Source organism: Talpa europaea (assembly GCF_964194135.1).
Source record: "Talpa europaea genome assembly, chromosome: 2".
In the NCBI taxonomy this organism is placed as follows: Eukaryota; Metazoa; Chordata; class Mammalia; order Eulipotyphla; family Talpidae; genus Talpa; species Talpa europaea.
Window position 1 is genome coordinate 51,919,942 of NC_140068.1, and position 22,497 is coordinate 51,942,438.

The 22,497-nt window shown below is 37.2% G+C and overlaps 1 protein-coding gene across 7 annotated transcripts in view; it reads right to left on the reverse strand.

Annotated features, from left to right (window-relative positions):
- The window catches only part of KLHL32 (kelch like family member 32), a gene marked incomplete at both ends in the record, with an annotated part of 142,699 nt that extends 120,605 nt beyond the window's left edge, over positions 1–22,094 (reverse strand). For all 7 annotated transcript variants that reach the window (XM_084229083.1, XM_084229082.1, XM_084229081.1 and 4 more), the window contains 2 exons: positions 12,589–12,769; positions 22,072–22,094. In XM_084229083.1, coding sequence (XP_084085209.1) covers positions 12,589–12,769; positions 22,072–22,094 — 204 coding nt within the window. The remainder of the gene's footprint in view (positions 1–12,588; positions 12,770–22,071) is intronic.
- Between the last annotated feature and the right edge of the window lie 403 nt (positions 22,095–22,497).

Sequence of the window (22,497 nt, forward strand, 5' to 3'; positions counted from 1 at the left end):
AGCAAAGAATATCTTTTAAATCTATGACAATGTATACATAGATATATAATTTATCAATTAAAATTTTTATAAAATATAAGCATTGTGTTTAATATTTATAATTCTATAAAATATACAGATAGATTTCATCCATTTTGATCTTCATTTTCTTTTAGGTAAAATGAGCTTTATTCACTAATAGGAAAAATAGCTTTTTCCCCCCTACATCCATTGTTTAATAATATCTACCCAGTCTTTATCAGGTGCCAGAACTTGCTGTCAGAATTTAATTCAGTAGGCTGAATTAAATTTTTTCTCTTCACAATTCTTTGAAATAAGTACTACTATTACCTTATTTAAAACATGAGGAAAGTGAGTCCCAAAGAAGTTAAACAACTGGTCCAGGATGATAAAGTTGGTAAGTGGGAGAGTGGGGACTTGGACCCATACACTTCACCACTACTCTTCAGTCTACTCTGTTGTCTCCCTCTAAAGGACAATAGGAAACTAGTGGGACCTTCAATTCAAAGAAAAAAACAAAAGCAAACATCAGATTGTGTTTAGACTTAGACATCCTTTCCTCTCCTTTAACCACAGTTAACCTCAAAAAGATGAATATTTATTGCCTACCTGGGAATATTTGTATCATTCCCTATATTTCAATCTCATATGAGATTGACTGATTTCTATGAATTGCAACAGGATCAGAGCCTCAAATACACATATTGTGATTGCCAAGTGATATAAATGATTTGATGTGAAAAATTCCTCTGATCATGTTAGAGTCACATCTCTCTAAATAAGAACATTATTAATTCAATCTTTTAGGAATCTAAGCATGGAAACCCCAAGTCTAATCAACATAAGATGGGCTAATTAAAAGCAATTGATTCAAACAAGCAGCTGGATCATCCCACAATGTGGACAAGTCATTTTGAATCATTTTTTAAATAAAATTGACAAATGGAATTGGAGCATATCTATAGATCCCAGTAATTCCTTCAACCAATTCATCAGCTGCCTTGCCCCTCTTTTATAAAACATCTGTCTTTGCTCAATACTCAATTTCTGAAAGTTTAAGATTTTCATCAGCTTTATTGCCCTTCAAACATGGGCTCATCTTCTTTCAGATGAAGTTAAGGTTGATTGTATTGCTGCAATTAAATAAGCATAAGTGAAACTGTGATTTAAATAAAACAGTGTGAAAATTATAATTTGAAAAGCATAAAAGATATGGCAGTAAAAGGAAATAATCTTTCAACACATACTTGAAACAAATACAAATAGCTTAGCACAGTGACTGCATGGAGTAAATGATACAAAGTAAGCTATTATTACATTATAAATATTTTTCTAGCTTCATAGCATGTATACTCAATAGAAATGAATCAGTTTAAATGAAGAAATAAAATGCAGACCAGAGTTCACCATTCTCCATTCACTATAATGAACACAGTGCACTATCAGCACAATAATAAAAATAATAGTCATCCAACTCTGAAATGTTAATGATTTCTCTGGCATTGATGCAAGTAATTTTAAAAGGGAATGTGACAATGATTCTTTTAGAGACTCTCAGCTTTCTATTTAAAAAGGAAGTAACATTTGACCACTACCACCATTAACTGGTACTTCACTTTGAATTGTCAAAGGGAATGCTATTTCTAATGAATGTGTTCAGTTTTAAAAGGAAATTATGAAGTAATTTACTTTAAAAATACAAAACCCACACACCTTTTGGTCCTCACAACGTTTGGTGCTCACAGCCTTCTAGTTATTCCACTATGTGTGGCTGTTGTAACAGGCAGATGTGTGGCTGTTCATTGTCAGCCAGGCAATTAATGCTTATCGAACATTACCGGACGTGAGGCTCTATAGCAGGCTGTCTATAAAATGTCAGATTGACTGCTTAATTTGGCTTTGCTGAATGTCAAGGCCATCATTAATGGTGCTATTTTTTTTTTCTGGCTAAATTTAAAAGCTATTTCATTAGGCCTCTTCTTGGTAGACATTAACTAAATGACTAATCATCAGATACAATTTGTGTAATGCCGACTTCTACTTATAGACAACAGTTGATTATTACTTAGGTGAGAAATTGAGCACATTTTCAACTATAGGTAATTTTTCATTTTCAACAGTTCCTTAGAACTATATTTGCTTGTAGTTTTTTTTTTTTTTTTAAGTTACAAATACGTGAGGTTAAAAAAAAAAGGTCCCTCTTCTGAACTAGATTCTAGTATTTCTGGAGTTTTAAATTGAGGAAAAAGACTTTTTGTTCTAATTCTATTCATCTTGAGTTCTAATTTGTGTCATATTAATACCATTACACATACTTTGTTAGTGTCTGATTAATATAATTTTTGTTATTCTTTTTATAAGCAAAATGTGCACAGATTTATACTTTTAATCAGTCTGAATTTGTGTCTTTCAATGGATGACTTTAATAGTTTATGTATACTGTGATTACTAAAATATTTGGTCTAATTTCTGCAATATTATTTTGTGTTATTGTTTTTCATGACTTTTCCCTCTTGCTTTTCCTTTGGACATATGTAGCAATAAAAAAAAATTTCTTTACTCAACATTATATAATAACTGCAAAATCTCCAGTTATATCAATAACCATTTTCCACAGTCAAAGTTTCATTCATGTATTGAATCTGATGATGATTCTCTATTAAGGTAATATGATTTATAATTTGAATAGTTTTACAACAGATTAAAACCCAAACTCCTAGTGGCTTCACTCTCTCATGACACAACCCAGTACGTGTATTTCTACTTGAGCCTCATCCACTTAATCTCAAGAGCCCTTTCTTCCTGGGACTCTGCTTTTCTCTGGGTCTTTTCCATGTGGTTTGTAGATGTTGTAGATGGGGAGAGACTGTGGAGCACATACATTCGCACATAACCAGTTTGTCATGCATATAACTCATACCTTCCATTCATATTGTCCTGACAAAGACAGTATGTGACTCCCACTTACATCAAGGGCTACTGAGAAATGAAGTCCCTTGTTGAACAGAAATCTCCAAGCAACAGCATTGGAAGGGGAGCATAATACATCTTTGGGGCCTAACCAGCCATCTCTGCCTTATCTTACATCAACACCTTCCAAAATCATCTACTTAGTCTACCACTACTTCAACATGAGAAAAACCTGGCCCATTTGTATGGCACAATTCATTTCTCTATGTTCCATGCTCTTGCCCACGTAATTCTTACATGAGTCCCTGCCTCCTGTTCTGTGTCATTTCTTGTTCCATAAGCCCCTCTCCAGAAAGGAATGCTATCAGAAAACCTTTGTCCATAAGTAGAACAGACCAGTTACTAACCCAACGATAAGGACATTCCCTTTGTTTGCCTAAACCTTGGATAAGAAGGTTTCTGGGTTCTAAAAACCTTCATTTGGAATTAGCTTTGCTATCGATCTCTGAGCTTAAGTTTTAGTTTTAGACATAACCAGCTTGCCTTTGCCTGCTAATCTCCAAAATCCCAGCACACTTCATTGGAAAACCCATCAGGAAACACCCAGGATTCTTTTGGAGATTAATATCTGTAAAATGAAATTCTAGTTTGCACCCCAAATTCTAGTCATATTCACTTTAAAATGAAGAAGCAATTCCAACCTTTGCTCTGATACCGAGTCATTCAGCAAAGTATGAGGCAGGTGAGTCTGAAATTGAAAGCATGGGCTTTGAAGTCCAATAAATAAAGATTTGCAGCTCGGTTGTATCCCTTATTAGTTATGTGAACTTGCCAGGCTACATTACCACCTTGATTCACTTTTTAGAGCAAAAATAAAGAACCCTGTCACAAAGAACTGCTGCATGGACTTACTGGCAAAATGCATATTACCTGGCTCATAGTAGGCATTTAATCAATTTGTCAAATGAGTCAATTGAATCTCTTCCTTTAAACTTTAATAATGCCCATGTAGTCATATTTATAATTATAAATAAAATTTTTAATAATTTTCTTCTTGTCTTATAATTCCGTACATTGATATAAAAACACCTAAGTAAATAAACATCATTTGCCACTGATTTCTCTGTTGTTTTATCCTCTGAAATATAGGACTTATAATTTTACTTACTTCTTCACAATTATACCTATAAGAACTTTCAGTTTATTTTGGCATATGTTTCATCATTCTCTGATTTAATTTTAAATCCTTTTGATAGAAAGCTTACAATACACATTTCTTCATAAAAGTCAGTTCCTATTTATCTAGAATCCCAACTCTAGAAGGTTTATTTCCTTTTTCCATAGAAAAATAAGTGAAAATATCTATTGGATATTTCCCTCGGACAGGGAAATAGCCAAATGGTTTTTGAATCTTAAAAAAGATTAAATTTAATCTCAACAGTTTTAGCATGATACATCAACATTAAATATGATTTATCATTAATCATATGTCTATGCATCACTGTCTCAAAAAGTCATCAGGGCTAATGTTTTACACTTTTTTCATATATACATACTAAAATTTATATACATCTCTCTTATATAAATATAATAAACCATAATGATTTAGCAAGGATATGTTTCTTTTAACTTAAATTAACTATTGCCCAACCCCAATGAATATTTATAATATGGAAATTAATTATATTAAAAGTACCAATATGAAAAAATTAAACAAAATATTTTTATGGGAATTTACTGTGAAGACTTGTTTCATCTATGTTAAAAGAGTCTCAGAATAAAGGTAACAATGACATTTTTCCTGTCTAAAATTACTATCCACAAGCCAAAATTATCAAAGTCTCATTTAATATTATGGGGGTTTGACTGAGAAAAATTTAAAATGTCCCATTTGTCCAATTTATAAATTATCAACATGTGCACCAAAGTCTACACAATATAAAGTCCAAATATATATTTACTGCTTAGTGAAAGACTTCTAAGGGGAAGTTCAGCAAAAAAAAAAAAAGACAAAAGACAAATGAAGAATAGAACAAATGATGTTAGAGTCAAAAAGAAAAATGGCTACATAAAGAAACAAAGAGATAGCCAGAGAACAAATAAGAAAAAAAATGCACAAGTCAAATAGAGCACACAAACTGAGAGATGTACTTACCACTACAGTTACTGAAGCAAGCAGGAAGAAAAAAACAAGACTTTCATGTAACAACATGAAAGCTCTACCTTGGGCTATTTTATGATATGCTGCTCTGGCTATTCTGCAACTATAAGCAAATGGCAGTTGCTTCTTGATATATAATACCAGCAAATGTTGGAAAGGATGTAGACAAACAGAGCCCATGTGCACTACTGATGGGAATACAAAATGGCATAGCTACTATGGAAAACAGTAGAGCGGTTCCTCAAAAAATTAAAAATTATGATTCAGCAATACTGCTTCTGGGTATATATCCACAGGAAATGAAATCTAGATTGTAGCATTATTTACAGTAGCCAAAATGTAGATATAACTTGTGTTCTTCCACAGATGAATAAAAAATAAAGATGTGGGGTGTGTGTGTGTGTGTGTGTGTGTGTGTGTGTGGTAGGATTGACTTCTTTCTCATGGATGAATAATATTTTATTGTGTGTGTATTCGTGTGCATGTGTGTGTGTATATTCTGTATCTTCTTCAATCTACAGAATATGTGAATCTCATACAACCCTTTTATTTTCCGGCTCCTTTCTGATTAAAATGTATGCACTGGTTATCTTCATACACTAACTCTTCTTTTTTTTTTTTGTCTTCTTAATCTCATTGTTTTTCTGCCACCCTAGCAAAGTCATCTTTTAGGTGGTTCTGACCATAGACATTTTTTCTGCTCTCTCTGTTCTCTCCTGATGTACAATCTCATGTGTTCCCAAGGTATCAACCTACCCCACTGTGCAAAAATTACAGTGGTAATATCTTTATATTCCTTGCAACATCCAGCATAAATTTTTCTGCATAGAGTAGATGCTCAGTAAATATCTACTGAATTAAGAAAGTAATTAATGTCGTGCTCATAGGTAACTACTATCAGCCATGGAGTTCATTTGTTCCTACCATATTAAAAATGAATAAAGTCCATTCATTCATGAAGTAGCAATAGCTACTATAATGACAATATTAAATAAAAGAAAAATTAAGTATTAAATAAAATCTAAGAAAATTAAAATGGAAATGTATAAGAACATTCAAAATTAAATATTAGAGGAAAATGATTTCATAGTTGCATAGAGTAAAATGCAGCAGGTATTAATGGCATTATTATTTGGATTTTTACTGTTTTCCTATTGTCAGTAGTTGATCAACAGTTTCAAAATTCAATCAAATACAGCAAAAATAGATAATTACAACCTGTAAATAAATCATTTTTGATGCTTTTGTTATCAAAACTCAAATAAAAAAGGAGATATACATCTAAAAAACAACATACATTTGGATTATTTTCCCATAGCTTTGTTAATCTGCCCACTGGAAGCTGCCTTAAGTTTGTTTGTTTTCTCTTAGGCTCTACATAATAGCTTCAGAGGTGATAAAACCTCATTCTTCAGCCATACTCTTTAATTGCTAACAGACGTTGCTTTCTTAATGACTTCTCTAAACAGATTACACAAAACTAAAAGTTAAAACATTCAATTGATGGTAAATAATGCAGAGTTTACCATATAATACAAAATTCAAAATCACTGTTAAAAATGATATTCTGGTGCCTCTGTGATCAATAAAAAATATATACATTTTAAGGGAGGAAAGAACACAATAATGTACAAATATGCAAGAATTTGTGACTGCTGTTTCAGCATAAACACCCCATAACCACACACTCAATAGTGCTTGTTCAGTTCAAGCAAAGTAATTAATCACAGGACAGGCCAATGTGAAATTGATTATGGAAAATACTGACCATCATGGGATTTAATTTTAGTGAGATTCATGAACCAATTAAATAGCTGCAGAATAATGCCTTGCATTTAAGATAGTAATAGATATTTACATGCTTCTAGTAACCATCAACAAGATAAACCAAAAATAATTACTATATGTATTAAAGGATTTGGGAGTTATTTTACTATTATGTTTATTCATTTTCTTTCTTGAAAGGAGATTAATTGTAAGTTACTCCAAGCTAAAATTTAATTTTTTAAGGACTGTTCTAATCAGTGTGAGAACGATCCTGCACATCACATCAGTGAATGCTAATTACAGCTTCAAGCCCAGGGACTGCTCAGAATGTGCCCAGAAGCAACTTGTGGCAGGGTGACTCAAGGAAAGACAGTCCTTTAATATTCATAGAGCACTGGATGATTTAAAAAGTTCATTTATTTTTGTTACTAATTTTATTTTTAAGTAAAAAGATAATTTACTGGAAACATATTGGAGGCTCACAGAACTGATAAGGCTGCAGGTTTGGATAAGGAGGCTGCAGGTTTGGAGTTTGGAATAAAATAATTACAAGAGCTAATCTGCCATTTATCCTTAATGAGATAGCGTGTTTCTATATATGATTTCTGGGTATCCTAAATGTTAGTGAAGAGTCCATAAAATCACCCAAGAGGAGATAGCATAACTCAACAATGATCTCACTGATATGTTTTAATGTCATCAGTGCTATTGCTTTTAAGTCTGTACAGAAAACGTTCTTAAGAAACTAATGTGCTGAATAGATGCTATATTCATAGGTATTCTTAGGGGGGAAATTTGGAAGTGGAGATTGGTGAGACCCCAACCACATGACACAGCAAGAAACTGTTCCAACCAGAATGCAAAGGACGAGAATAAATATTCACGGTCTGTGGGGTGCCAGCTACTCTCATGTGCTCTGGTGATGCACTGACCAGAAAAACAAAGAAGACATTAACTTGTTTCCTAGGAAACCTTACGCAAGATCTGCACACACAGCCTTCCTTACCTGCTCCTTCAATGGAACAACATCCTCCAAAAATCCTGCAGCTACCTTTCCTAAAACTCTCTATAATCTGAGGCCAGAGTGAGCATGAGCACCCCCTTGTTCTCTCCACCCCACATCCTCAAGGCAGACAACTGCCTCACTCATTCTTAAGTCTATCCCTTGAAGTCCTGTCAACTCGAACTACTATGTCCACTCCACTCTGCCTCCTCCAAGCTGTTCCTCACACAAAAACTCTTCTCAACAGCCATCAGCTCTTACTTAACTGCTCTTCATGTCCCTGCTGTGAAGTATTTTAGTTTGTGGTTCCTTTTCTTTATTTTTAAAATGGAGATGATAATAATAATGCCAGTCTTACAGGTTTCTTTAGATGAGTTGATACACATAAAGCATTTAAAATAAGTACCTATAGCACAATAAATGCTCAATTAATGGTAGTTATTATTATTACTATGGTTGTTATCAACTGAAAATGTCAAGGAGAGGAAGAGAGTTAAAAACAAGGCTCTAGTTTCCAAACACAACCCCAAACCACTAATACCAGTCACAATATGTTGTAGTCATTTGACCAACTGTCTGTAGCTCCTGCCAGATTATGATCATTTTGCATCTAGAAACTAGTATATTATATACTTCCTTTAATAGTTTTTGTGTCATTTAATCAGTGACTAAAGAGGATGTAAGTTATAAAATACACAGATTTTTTTCTTTTTATCATAGACTTTATCTTCTTTTTTCAAATCTAAAAATTACATAGGCAGAGCACACTCAGGCTCTAACGGAAAATGATGCTCAAATATTTAACTTTCCAAAATGTCATATTTGAATCACTTTATCATCACATATGCAAAGCTATGTGAGACAGTCAAGACATCTGCTTCCTTGGCCAGAATGTGTAGGCGCTCATGGAAATTTAAGCTGGAGATAGCAAATGTTCAACAACAGCCTCCAGAAACTAGAGGATGGCCCACAGCCCAGGCCTGCCCACATTGGGCCCTGTAACTAACATGTCCCCATGGTCAAAGAGGCTTCCAAGGGGAGGCGGGGTGAAGCCTGACTTGACACCTCCCACCCAACATGCACACACTCTAGATCATAAGACCCCTAAATTCTCCTGCTACATCTAGTACAATATCTGCTTCTACAATTTTGATCATCAACACATTGATGGGTTTCAGCAGTCCATCAGCTACTCACAGTCCATCTCAGGGAAGTTATGGTTAAAAAGGTCTGCAAGGCGTGAACATAATCTTTCACTCCTGTTATAAAAGAATTCCAGTCTCATTGAGATAAAATTGATATTGTGTAAGTTTAAGATATAAAGATGGTGATTTGATATACTTATACATTGTGAAATGGTGGGCACACTAAGGTTGGTTAATATATTCAATAGCTCCCAGGTACCTGTGTGTGGGGTGGGAACTCTTCAGACAACTTTCAAGTCTATAGTATTGTTAACTACAGTGGCCATTAGATTCCTAGACCCTATTCATCTTATAACTAGATGTTTGGGCACTCTGACCAACATCCCCCCATTTCCCCTACCCCCATCCTGGGAACTACCTGTCTACACTGTTTCTATGAGTTCAGATTTGTTAGGTTCCATATAAAAATGAGTCGTAGAGTATTTGTCTTTCTCTGCCTTAATTTATCCCCTCAAGTTTCACCCATGTTTTTACAAATAGCAGGAATTCCTTATTTGCAATGACTGAATAGTATTCCGTTATATATATAGTCATGCATCACTTAACAGTAGGGATACATTCTGGAAAATGCAAAAATAGGCGGTTATGGTTGTGCATACTTCAGAATGTAATTACACAAACCTAGATGGTTTAACCACACCCCTGGATTACATGGTATAAGTCTAGTGGGATCACCATCATATATGTATCCATTGTTGACCAAAGCATTATTGATACATGACATTATACTGATTTTTGTTATTCGTTTAGCAATTGATATCCACATTTTGGCTATCATTGATAATGCTGCAAGAAAAGTTGTACAAATGTCTTTTGTATTTCTGATTTCATTTCCTTTATATATCCAGAAACAGGAATGCTGGATCATATGATAGATCTATTGATATTTTAATATTTTGAAGAAAGTCAATATTGTTTTCCATAAATGAATACATCAGTTTATATTCTACCAACAGGGAATCCTCACCAACATTTCTTATCTTTTCTAGTTTTGATAAATGCCATTCCCAATAGAAGTGAGGGGGTATCACATTGTAGTTTTAACTTTCATTTCCCTGATGATTTGTGATGTTGAACATCTTTTCATGTATCTGTTGGCTGTTTGTATAACATCTTTGGAAAAATATCTGTTCTATCCATTTTTTAATCAATTTGGCTTTGATTTTTTGTTTTGCTATTGAATTGTGTGAATTGCTTATATATTTTGGATATGAACCACATACCTAGTAGGCATTTTGCAAATATTTTCTCCCATTCGCTTGGTTATCTTTTCATTGCTCTCTAATTCCTTAAAGGTTTTAGTAAAGGGGAATCTTCCATAAGAATTTAGAGTGTGTTGGGCCTCCCTGGTGGCACAGGGAGTTGAGTGCAGCACTGTGAAGTTGTCCACAGCCTCTGCAGTGCCAGTTTGATCCCACTGGCCGCGGAGATGCCCACATGGCGAGGCAGACCTCTCCTGTCTCACCCACTGCTCCCCTCAGCAGTGTACTTCGTCAGTCTGCCTGTTCTGTTCCCCACTCTGTCTCTGGTGAATCCTCTCACCCTCTTGCACATCTGGCCTGTACCCCAGATCTTGTATAAATAAATAAATCTTAAAAAAATTCTTTAAAAAAAAAGAATTTAGAGAGCGGCAGAGGGTAGATAAGATAATGCTTCCAAAGAACTTCACATTTGTTGATTGTGTATGGAGTAGACTAAGAGGTGAGTGGGAGGTTACAGATGGCAGAAATAGTCATTAGAATGAGAAGGGAAGCGGTCTTAAGGTGGAATAAGTATGTTTGGAAAACAGAATGGCTGAAACATCAAATGAAAAGATAACAGATGGAAAAACAAAGCTGAGGATGAACAATAATGGCACAGCACGAAGGGATTCTCTGGGCATCTGGTAGACATTCAGTAAGGAGCTCCAGGGAACCTGAGCAGAGGAACAAAAGTTAAGTACGTGGTTATCTGCACAATGGTTTGTCATGGGGAAGCCAGAGAAGGAAAAAAGTTAGATGGCTACCAGAAAGTTCCAAGCAAGAGGGAAAGAGATGTCAGATTCAGAAAACAAAAAGACAGGTAAGAATGAGACCAAAAGTTATTCTGACCCATCAAAAGGTGACTCTGCAACCAGGTGAGCCTAAAGATTAACTCCTCTCTTCCCACAAATATCCAGGCAGAGCATTACCAGTTAATCTACAGAGTGAAACAGCTAGTGTTTATTCAAAGTCTACTGTGAGTCAAATACAGTGCTTAGTGCATTATGCACTTGATCTCATTTAAATCTCTAGATCAACCTATTCTCAGAGTTATGCTTTACAATCACCTTTTAAAGAGAAAAAAACATTCCCAGAACTTAGATGACTTGCCTATTTCAAAGAATAGATAGTGGAGAAAATGAAGAACCCAATAAATATTAACTGGTAGAACAACTGCTATTTACCAGGCACCATGATAAACAATTGGGAACACTGAGATACAGTTCCTGCCACTGTATTCAAATTCAGTTCTGACTTTTCAGCTCTTCCTTCCAACAGTTTTACACTTTTAATAAAAGAAGCCCTGGTCTGACTTAGCTATAGCATTTGACTAATGCCATGTTGAACCCACACTATTGAAATCAATCACTAATTTTTATTCTTTGCAAAAAAGAATTATTACTTGGCTGAAGAATATGTTTTTACCCTTCCTTTTAAATTGTTGACAATCACAGGAAGTCATAGTACTCTGTGCTCAACTGTTTGTTGTTCATATTTTAAGCAGGAAAAGTTGCTATTTAACTTGCAGAGCAATGTAAAGAATAGTTTACATCAAAGTTGAGCATCTCCTCAGTCTGGCAGACCCACATCTCCTCAGTCAGAACGACAATTACTTTCAAATTAATTTCTTTCATTTAGGTTCAAAATAATCTGCCAGATAGCAAAGTATGAAAATCTAATTAATAAAAAAGTATTTAATTAACTTGAACAGATCATACTAGAAAGAAGAAAGTCAATGAATAATTTGCATAATTTAATAATCAGGATATTAAGAATTGAAACACATGGAATTCTATGACAATTAGAAAACATTTCTTTATTCACTTAATAAATATTTATTGAGCACTTACTAAGCCTGACATTATAAATGTTACGAGAGATACAGAAATTACTGAGACAAGATACTGTTTCCAGGTATATCAGTATGGTAAAGCACAAGGAAGACAAACATAATTCTAGTTTAGGGCATATTGTCCTTCTAATCCTGAAACCAGAAATATCCTGCCTTTGGCCTGCACCCCCACTGTGGAGCACTACAATACCACATTATCCTGAGGCAGTAAAGTGTCAAACAGCCCTCAGCTGGCATGCAAAGGAGTAGCCTGCTCTCCATTGGAGGGAAGTACAGGCGTCCAGGTCTGCGAGGATCCCAATGGGTCTCGGGATCTCAGCCAGGACTGAACACAGCCTGCCCCCAACATTTACAGCATGAGAACTATCATCTAATTGGCTGCTGGTCGTATGATAGTACATCCTCTGTTTATTGATATCTTAACAGAAACAAGCAAATGATCTACTTACCCGGAAATAGTCGCTGCACGCTGCCAGCACTGCCTTGTGAGCATGGAATTTCTGTTCCTCAGCAATCAGGGTGACGTCGCAGAGGATGCCATCACTTCTTTGCTGGTTCAGTGCTGCCAACACACTATCATTGTGAGATTCTGAGTGGCAGAGCCTCTGGCCTGTCAGCATTTCTTGAATACTACAAAGTAGAACACCAGGTCAGCATTTCTCTCCCAGCCCTCATGTTCCCTCAGTCCCTCGACAACTATGTAGGATGTGATTCCAGTGCACTCTTTCTCACCACCATTCTCTCAATCTCCATTTCTCTGATTCTCTTTCACTCACCCCACACCGGTCTCTGTTTCCTAGTAGTGCTTCTCTTTCTGAATTTGTGTTCATGTGCATGTCCATCTGCTTCTGTGTACTGACCTGTGTCTGTAGGCCTGAGAGTATATACTTGTGAGCCTCTGTGCTCTCGGTATATCTCATAGTGCACAGCTCTCTCTGGATGTGCATCTACATGCTACGTGACTCTCTCCACTCTGTGACCTCCCACCCAAATCTCCAACCCCTCCTTTAATTTTGGACCACCCATGTGGAGTTAGCACAAGCTCAGAATATGATCATCACCACGCCCTGATCCAGCAGACAATCCATTGGATATGGAAGACACACCAGAAATGTAAGACATTACCCTACAGGATACGATACTCAACTAATAAATAAAACAAAACTAACCAAATATGGATTAGGGGGAAAGGGCTGCCAATAACTATTTCATGTAAAAGGTAATGAAGTGAACCATAGCAGCCTATTATTAAACTTGGGAAATCATGCACCAAAAGAACAGCATCAAAAAAATGACACTGTAGGGGGCCTTCCTGGTGGCGCAAGGGGTTAAGATGCAACCTATGAAGCTATCCACAGCCACTGCAGCATGAGTTCGATCCCTAGCCAAACCACATGGCACAGTAGTCCTCTCCTGTCTTGCCTGCTGCTTCCCTCAGCAGTGTATTTCAGTCACTCTGCCTGTTCAGTTCCCCACTCTGTCTCTGGTGAGTCCTCTCACCTCCACACCTCTGGCCTGTAACCCGGTTCTTGCATGCATAAATAAATAAATCATTTTAAAAAATGACACTGTAAATGAAAAAACAATTAAGGTTTTAAGTAAAGCACATCTATAGTAACATCATATCAATGTCTATGTGTGATCACTGTATTAGATTTATAAAAGACTATATGATTTTATTTTGTATATTTTGTGAAATTGCTAAATTTACCCATTGTGAAATTTACCCCTCTACTCCCTACTCTATCCTAAAATATCTTGTGTCCATTCAAAACTCCTACTAGAACACCCAGATCTTACTAAAATAATATAAAAGTAAAACCATAAGCATAAAATGCAATTGAATTTGTAGATAGCTATAAACAATTCCAGCTTAGATCTATGAAAATCCCTACAGTGCTTCCAAATATCAGAAATCTCAGAACTGGCATTAGACTAAGATGAGTGAGCTGTACCAGTAAGAAGTGACTCCAGGATAAGAGTAAGGGCCATCAAGTTGTGTTTCTGACCTGTGAACTCTTCTGGAAGCAGAGTAATGAGACCATGGGGAGGACAGCGCATCATCTATCTTCATTGACAACTCCTGCGTCCAGTACATTCCTCTGAGTGAATGTTGAAAGAGCTACTCAGGGGAGTCAGGAAGTCACCACCAGCCTCGCCTGCATGGTTGGTTTATCTGACAGGCCTCTCCCCAGTCTGTTGGGCCAGTCAGCTGGTAAATTACAGCTCAGCACAAATCACCACCTTAAAGTGAACTAAATGCTTCCTATGAAATGCCATAGTGCAGCCAGTTAGTTTTGTTGGAACTTTTTGACTGGGGAACTTCTGAAATGTCAGAACTATTGAAAAAAAAAAAAAAAAAACCCTGACAGGAGGTAATGATATAGGAAGTTTTCATGGGAAGGTGGGAGGATTATTTTCAGTTGACATGCAGCAGAGCATTTTAAAGTGGTTACTGTCATCAAATACTCAGTGGCTGTAGCAATAGGCAGACTTTTAAAATCAGTGCTTGAAAACTGCATGCAGAGGCATAAACAACTTTTTTTACACAAATATATATATGCAAAGCCTAGAATGGATATTAGTTAGCATCACTCAAATAAATGAAGAAATAGAATTGTAATAGGCACTTATATCAGGGAAGTAAAGTTTTAGGATAGTCTTTAAAAAAATCTTTCCTAAAAGAATGACATTTTTATATAGGTAACAAATACAAAACACTGTCCCATGAATTAATCCTAGGTGCTTACAATTATTAATTCATTTAATCTTTCTTATAATGCTATGAGAGAGGTATTATCTCTGTTTTATACAGAAGAAAACCAAAGATCTAATATCAGGCAATTTGAGAATCACCAAAAACATGATAATGTAATTATCTTCCTGTTTAGGATACAAAAAAAAAAAATGATACTCTGTAAAGATTTCAAAAATCTATGCTTGAGGGGGTAAAAATCACAAAGTCCTTATTAATTTTACATTTATATTATGCATAGTTAATCTCAAAATCAAAGTTGCCTTTCAAAAATAAGGTATATCAACATAGTGACATGAGTGAGTGATAAGATGTATTTAAAATCAAGCTTCAAAAAGTTATTTTTGCACAATGAGTAAGGTAAGTTGGAGAATAGAAAATGGATTTTAATTATTATAACCTTAGAAAATTTATTTCCAAACTCTCATAGCTTTTCCCCATTTTAATGTACCTTAAATGCTAAATAAATGTATTTTGAAATTTTACTTGTAGTGGAACAGAAGAATATATTAAAATAATTGCCTTAAAATGTTTCCTTACTCATTTTCCAAATATAGCACCACAATTCACGTCCTTATTAAGACTGAATCAGTATTTGCATTTCAGACATCTATTGACAGTGAATAAATCTTGCCAGGGAAAGAGCAGCTGTAAACTGAAATTTGGCAAAGAACAAAGGGCGCAGTTCTAAAACAATTGTAATGCTGCATGGTTTCACAGGATCATTCAGCTGGGCTTGAAATATTCAAGCTTAAAGAAAACAACATGTTAAATATTTAAGGCAAAGCTTGGCACAAGATTCCAAATATTTTGGAACCAATATGTTAGGAATCCTTAAAAGCAGAAACAAATACTCCCGACATTTGGCAGGAAATAAAGGTCTATTAATCAACAAGTCATTATTATATTTTAAAAGTAACATCCCACTCAACTCTCAGATGTAAATCTGCAAAGAGCCTCATCCCTCTTAATGTTCATGCCTGTGTGGCCACACAACACAGATGGAAGGTTACGGCCCATTTGACTAAGTCAGTAATCATAAACCAGGGAGGTGAATTAAAGACAATGCTATACTACATCTATAAGCAGACACAGACTTGCCAACAGTTTCCTTGACATCTATAACATATCAAATGAACCAACTGAACCTCCCAACCAAGAGCAATGTCCCTTTGTTATGCGGGAAACAAAAAAGAAAGAAAAACATAATCTTAAAACTTCCTAATTATTGAATAAAATATAAAATAGCAGTCATATTTTCCAAGAGTACATAAATCTGAGGATCATCCTAAAATTTGAAGAGGTTTTCCATGGAAGCAATGCTGCTATCTCAAAATTCACAGGTGAGTACATAGGGTTTTGCCAAGGCATCCCTAATATCTTCACTCTAGAAGAGCCCCTAGAACTCCACTCTTCAATAGAGTTGTCACTAGCTGAGTGTGCTACTAAATGCTTGAACATGGGTAGTCCAAAACGTGCTGTGCTGTAAGTGTAAAATGTATAGTGGATGTCAAAGACGTAGTGTAAAAAAGAATGCAAAATATGTCAATATTTTTTATATTGATTCCTGTTGAAATGATAATAGTTTGGGTATATTGTGTTATATAAAATACATGGTTACACTGCATTATACCTGTTTCTTTTTATGTTTTTTAAATGTGACCACATGAGTTTTTAAAATCATATGCATGTTTTGCATTATTGTTCTATTGGACAGTCTGCAAGGTTTTTGGGCGGAGTGTCCCTTCACTTCTTTCCCCATGAACTCTACAGGCGCCCCATTAGGCTGTTGGTGAGCATGCTTCTCTGTCTCACAGGACCCACACTGCAGGGTACAACAGCACAGGAAGCCTCAGACTCCCTGCGCAGCAGATTGCTTTTTAGTGATGCCAGGGAGCAACCATTTCATTGGCCATATGTCAGGATCCAATACCAGGGAGATAAATAAATGAGGTCTCAGAGAACAGGACTATTCATGACTTTAAGTCTTTAACTTTCATTCTGGTACTGATGGCAAAAACTAAAAAAATCAAATGCAGAGCACGATTTTCATAACACAGTACACTGACTGATGGTGAAGCACTGCTTTAGTGCAAATCACTACTTTAAGTTCATAGTTAACAATTTTTATCACAACCCCCCCCAGCTCATTTTCATAGAGCAAATTTTGACTAAATTCAGTCAGTTTTTTTGATGTAGATTCCAAAAGAGCTATCTGGTTTTTAAACATCTGCATTTCAAATTTAAAAATTCAAATCAATTTCTATATCAACATTAATATTTAGATATACAGAAAATGTGCAGATGCTTTAAAGTCAAGACTGCCAATAAGGAATCACAAACTTAAAAGAGAAAAATAAGCCAGTGGCATAAAGGGCATCATTTCTCAAATAGACTAGACAATAAAATTACAGGCAAAAAAAAAAACCTGATCATAATCTGTCAATAAGCTATCAAGTAAGTACCCTAATCTCTTCAATTCCATAGCCCAGATATTTCTGTAAAATTAAAAACAATATTATTTAATCCTACTTAAGTGAACAGGCTATACATTACAATAATGGAACTTCATTTTATTTTTATAGTTCACTAAAATCTGTAAGTACTTTAAAATGGATCCTAGCATATAATAGCAATGGTCAAAATAGTGAACAAGGAAGACATAACATGATTAAGAAATAGTGAAGATGATGAGGAAAGGAACTTAATTTAATTTATTTTTTAATTTATTTATATGTATTTTTTACATCATTGTTCATTTTTGTACAATATTTGCTTTTTCCACTCCTAGGAATCTGTCCAAAGAACACAAAAACATTAATTCAAAGGGATACCTGCATCCCTATGTTTATTGTAGCACTATTTACAATAGCTAAGATATGAAAACAACCCAAATACCCAAAAATAGATGACTGGATCAAGAAGATGTGGTACATATACACAATGGAGTACTATTCAGCAATCAAAAAAGATAAACTCATGCCATTCATGGCAACTTGGAAGGAGCTGGAAGGTATTATGCTCAATGAAATGTCTGAAGGAAAAAGGAACTTAATTTTAAATGAATAGTTTTGTTTCATTCTCTCCTTCATTCACTCAACAAACATTCATCCTATTCCAGGTATTGTGCCAGGTACTGGAGATAAATCTGCAAACAAACCAAACTAGTTAATAGTTCTCATAAAATTGTAACAAGGCAGTTACAATTAATCAAATTATCTGGCCTTTCTAAAAAAGTTGAGCTGTGAGCTGAGAGATGAGAACAAGTTACCAGTGCAAAATGGGCTGTGCTGTGATCCTAAGGCAGAAGGGAGGGTGGTCTTTAGATGGAGTCTACAGAATGTTAATGACTGGAACCCTGAGGACAGAAAGGACAAGATGCAAGAGTGACCTGAGCAGCAGAGGCTGGCGCCCACTCTTCAGTTTATCCTAAGGGCAAGGGGAAGTCACAGAAAAGGTCACTCAGTACTATGCAATACCACGAGCAATCAGAGAAATTCAGCCAAACTGAAGCTAGCCTGGGCTGTGCATGCAGTTCAGGTGAGTTATGGAGTTGGCCCTTTCACTGGAACGTGGGATAGAGTTTCAGGAAGGCGAACAGTCTAAAAAGCTACTTAGCGGGGCCTCCCCGGTGGCACAGAGGTTGAGCGCTGGGTTGAGAAGCTGCCCGCACCTCTGCGGCGCCGGTTCGATCCCCGGCTGCTCCCCGGCCACCGGAGGAGGGTCCCACATGGCGCGCAGACCTCTCCTGCCGCCCGCTGCTCCCCTCAGCAGTGTACTTCGGTCCTTCTGCCTGCTCTGCTCCCCGCTCTGGCTCTGGTGAATTCTCTCACCCTCCTGCGCTTCTGACTGTACCCAGTGCTTGTATAAATCAATCAATCAATCTTGTATAAATAAATAAATAAATCTTTAAAAAAATAAAAAAATAAAAAAAATAAAAAGCTACTTAGCGGTATCAGTGATGGGTTAGATATAGAGATAAATGGAAGGGAGGACCCTAGGAAGAGTCTGATGTTTCTGGTTTATCCAACTTAATATGCCAGAATAGAAAATCAGTGGGAGAGGAAAATAATTGCAGAAGAAGTAAATGATGAATTCGGAGTAGGTCACTTAAGTATGAGTTGTCTTTAAGACACCCAAGTGTAGAGGGCCTCCCCTGGTGGCACAGCGCTTGAGCGCTGGGCTGTGAGGCTGTCCGCAGCCTCTGCAGTGCCAGTTCTATCCCCCGCCACCGGCGAGGGTCCCACAAAAAAAAAAGAAGACACCCAAGTGTAGATGTTTATCTTTTCTGAGACATGGATCTGGAGCTCAAGAAGAAGCCTGAACTAGAAGTGTAAATCTGACTCACCTGCATTACAGAGACTGCACAAGCACAGCTATGTATCCAGAACAGTTAAGAGACAACCAACCATCTAAAAGAATTCAAAACACAGCAGGGCTGGGCTCAGCTAAAGGACTACTCTTTACATAGCAAAAGAGGAACTAAATGGACAAGAAACACATACCAAAACTCTGGGCATTTTTTTTTTTTTTTTTTTTTTTTTTTGCTTGTTGAATCTAAAGATTTAGTGGAACCAATCTCTATTGGACAATACAGGCATGGAAACTTAGATCGCTAGGCTCACCTGGTTTGAGGTCTTGTCAGGCAATGCATCAAAAATGAATGGAAAAGAGAAAATGCTTAAGAAAACCCAAATAAGGGCCTCCCCTGGTGGCACAGTGATTGAGCGCTGAGCTGCGAAGATGCCCGCAGCCTCTGCAGCACCGGTTCGATCCCCGGCCGCCGGAGGGTCCCACATGGCACACAGACCTCTCCTGCCGTGCCCGCTGCTCCCTTCAGCAGTGTATTTCTACAGACTGCCTGTTCTGTTCCCCGCTCTGGCTCTGGTGAATTCTCTCACCCTCCTGCACTTCTGACTGTACCCAGTCTTTGTATAATTAAATAAATAATTTTTTTTTTTTTTAATAGAGGCATGCTTTATTTATTTGTTTGCTGGTTTGTTTGCTTGTTTTGTTTATACATGCACTGGGTACAGTCAGAAGCGCGGGAGGGTGAGAGAATCCACCAGAGCCAGAGCGGGGAGCAGAGCAGGCAGAAGGACCGAAGTACACTGCTGAGGGGAGCAGCGGGCGGCAGGAGAGGTCTGCGCGCCATGTGGGACCCTCCTCCGTTGGCCGGGGAGCAGCCGGGGATTGAACCGGCGCCGCAGAGGCCGCGCGCAGCTTCGCAACCCAGCGCTCAACTGCTGCGCCACCGGGGAGGCCCTAAATAAATAATTTTTTAAAAATATTTATTTATTTATACAAGCACTGGGTACAGTTAGAAGCGTGGGAGGGTGAGAGAATTCACCAGAGTCAGAGCGGAGAGCAGAGCAGGCAGACTGATGAAGTACACTGCTGAGGGGAGCAGCGGGCGGCAGGAGAGGTCTGCGCACCGCGTGGGACCCTCACCCAGTGGCCGGGGATCGAACCGGTGCTGCAGAGGCTGCAGGCAGTCTCGAAACCCAGTGCTCAACCACTGCGCCACTGGGGAGGCCCAATAAATAATTCTTAAAAAAAAAAAAAAAAAAAAGAAAACCTAAATAAGGGACCAGAAAAAATACTAATTATAATAAAGTCACAATCAAAATCAACAAGCAACTATAAATCAGAGACACACTAATGATTGGGGGGCAGGGGAGAGGAGTGAGTAGGATCAAAACAAGGGGGGTGGGAATTGTCTGGGGACTATAACACAAGATGAAAATGCATACATTGCGCAAAAATGAAAAATGATGTAAAAAATATATAAAATAAAATAAAACTTTAAAAAAAAAAGAGTGACTGTGAAAAAAAAGAATGACTGTAAAAAAAAGTGATCACAAGAGAAAGGAAGTTGTTGCTGGATTGATGGAAAGTAGCAGGATCAGTAAATGAATGTTGCAATGAAGTTGTTACAACTGTAGGGGTAGCTATATAGTCAAGTTAGAAGGAGAGAAATAACAGTAAGAGTAGAGCAACTACTGGGGATGCAAGCTCCAAGGAGTGACAGTGGGAGTGGGTAGCTGAGTGAAGGTCTTTGGGGATAAGCAGATTGAAGATTCAAGGCTACAAAGTTGAACGGGTCCTACAAGCGGACACTGAGGGCATAGGGAGGTTGTGAGGGTTTATGAGGAAGAAGTAAGCCAGGTGCCAGACGCTCAGTGAGTGAGGAGAAATGGACCCAACAACAGTGTGGAGGCAGAGAGGGTGAGCCATCACTTCCAAAAGAGCATATCTTCATTGTTTTTGCTGAGGCTGCTTTCTCAACCAGGAAACACTTATGCTACTTTTCACAACTCCATTTGTATTGCTACTGGTCTGATATCTTTAATATCTGCTTTCCCATAGACTTTGATGAGAGTAGAAACTTTATCAGTTTTTTCTACTGCTGGATTCTCTTCACAAGTAGAATTCAATAAATATCTATTAAATATATGAATCATTAAAAGAAAATGATATGAGACTGGGCCTCCCCGGTGGCGCAGCGGTTGAGCGCTGGGTTGCGAAGCTGCCCGCAGCCTCTGCAGCGCAGGTTCGATCCCCGGCTGCTCCCCGTCCATTGGAGGAGGGTCCCGCATGGCGCGCAGACCTCTCCTGCCGCCCGCTGCTCCCCTCAGCAGTGTACTTCGGTCCTTCTGCCTGCTCTGCTCCCCGCTCTGGCTCTGGTGAATTCTCTCACCCTCCAGCGCTTCTGACTGTACCCAGTGCTTGTATCAATCAATCAATCAATCAATCTTGTATAAATAAATAAATAAATAAAAATTTAAAAAAAGAGAGAAAATGATATGAGACCATCTATCACACTCCCCAAAGTGATTGCTTTAAAGAGGACAATATTCCTACATATGTATAGTTTTCTGTTTCTTTTTTAAAGTCATTTACCTATATAGCAATATATCTTTTATTTGAGGGAGGTTAGAATCCTAAATAAGAAAAAAATAACAAGTAGAATCATTCAAAGACTCATGAAATATATCTCAATTTGACTAGAATTCGATCACAGTCTTTGTGCTACTGTACTAACCTCACACGCATTCTGACTCTTACTTAATCCTTCAAAAGGGGTGAGCCTCTGCTCTGTGCTGGATCCTAGAATGTGCAGTGTGGCTGTTTCAAAGCTCACTATACCAACCAATGACATGTCCACAGGGCTGACCTGAGGCAGCGTTCGGAAGGCATTCTCAAGCTGACTTCCTCAGGGTCTCAGCCTTAGAAGTTTGTGGAGAAATCGGCAAGCATTCCACTGAATAAAAAGACAAGAAAGAAAAGCACAGTGAGCTAAATGCAAAAAGCACGCGCCATCCATCACGATGCTAATGTTTTAGAATCTCAAGGAGGCACCTTGACGTGTTTTATAGTCTGAATAGAACATTCTGACTGAATGCTCTTTGAATAAGCAATGGTGCAGAGTGTTTAAGTGTTTTCACCTTATTGGAACTTCAGTAACCAAGAAAGAAATAGCTAAATTAACAATTACAGTAAAAATTAAAATAATAATTAAAAAATTAAAAAACAGGTGGCCAAAGAGGAAAACTTCTGCCTGCTCTGCTCCCCGCTCTGGCTCTGGTGAATTCTCTCACCC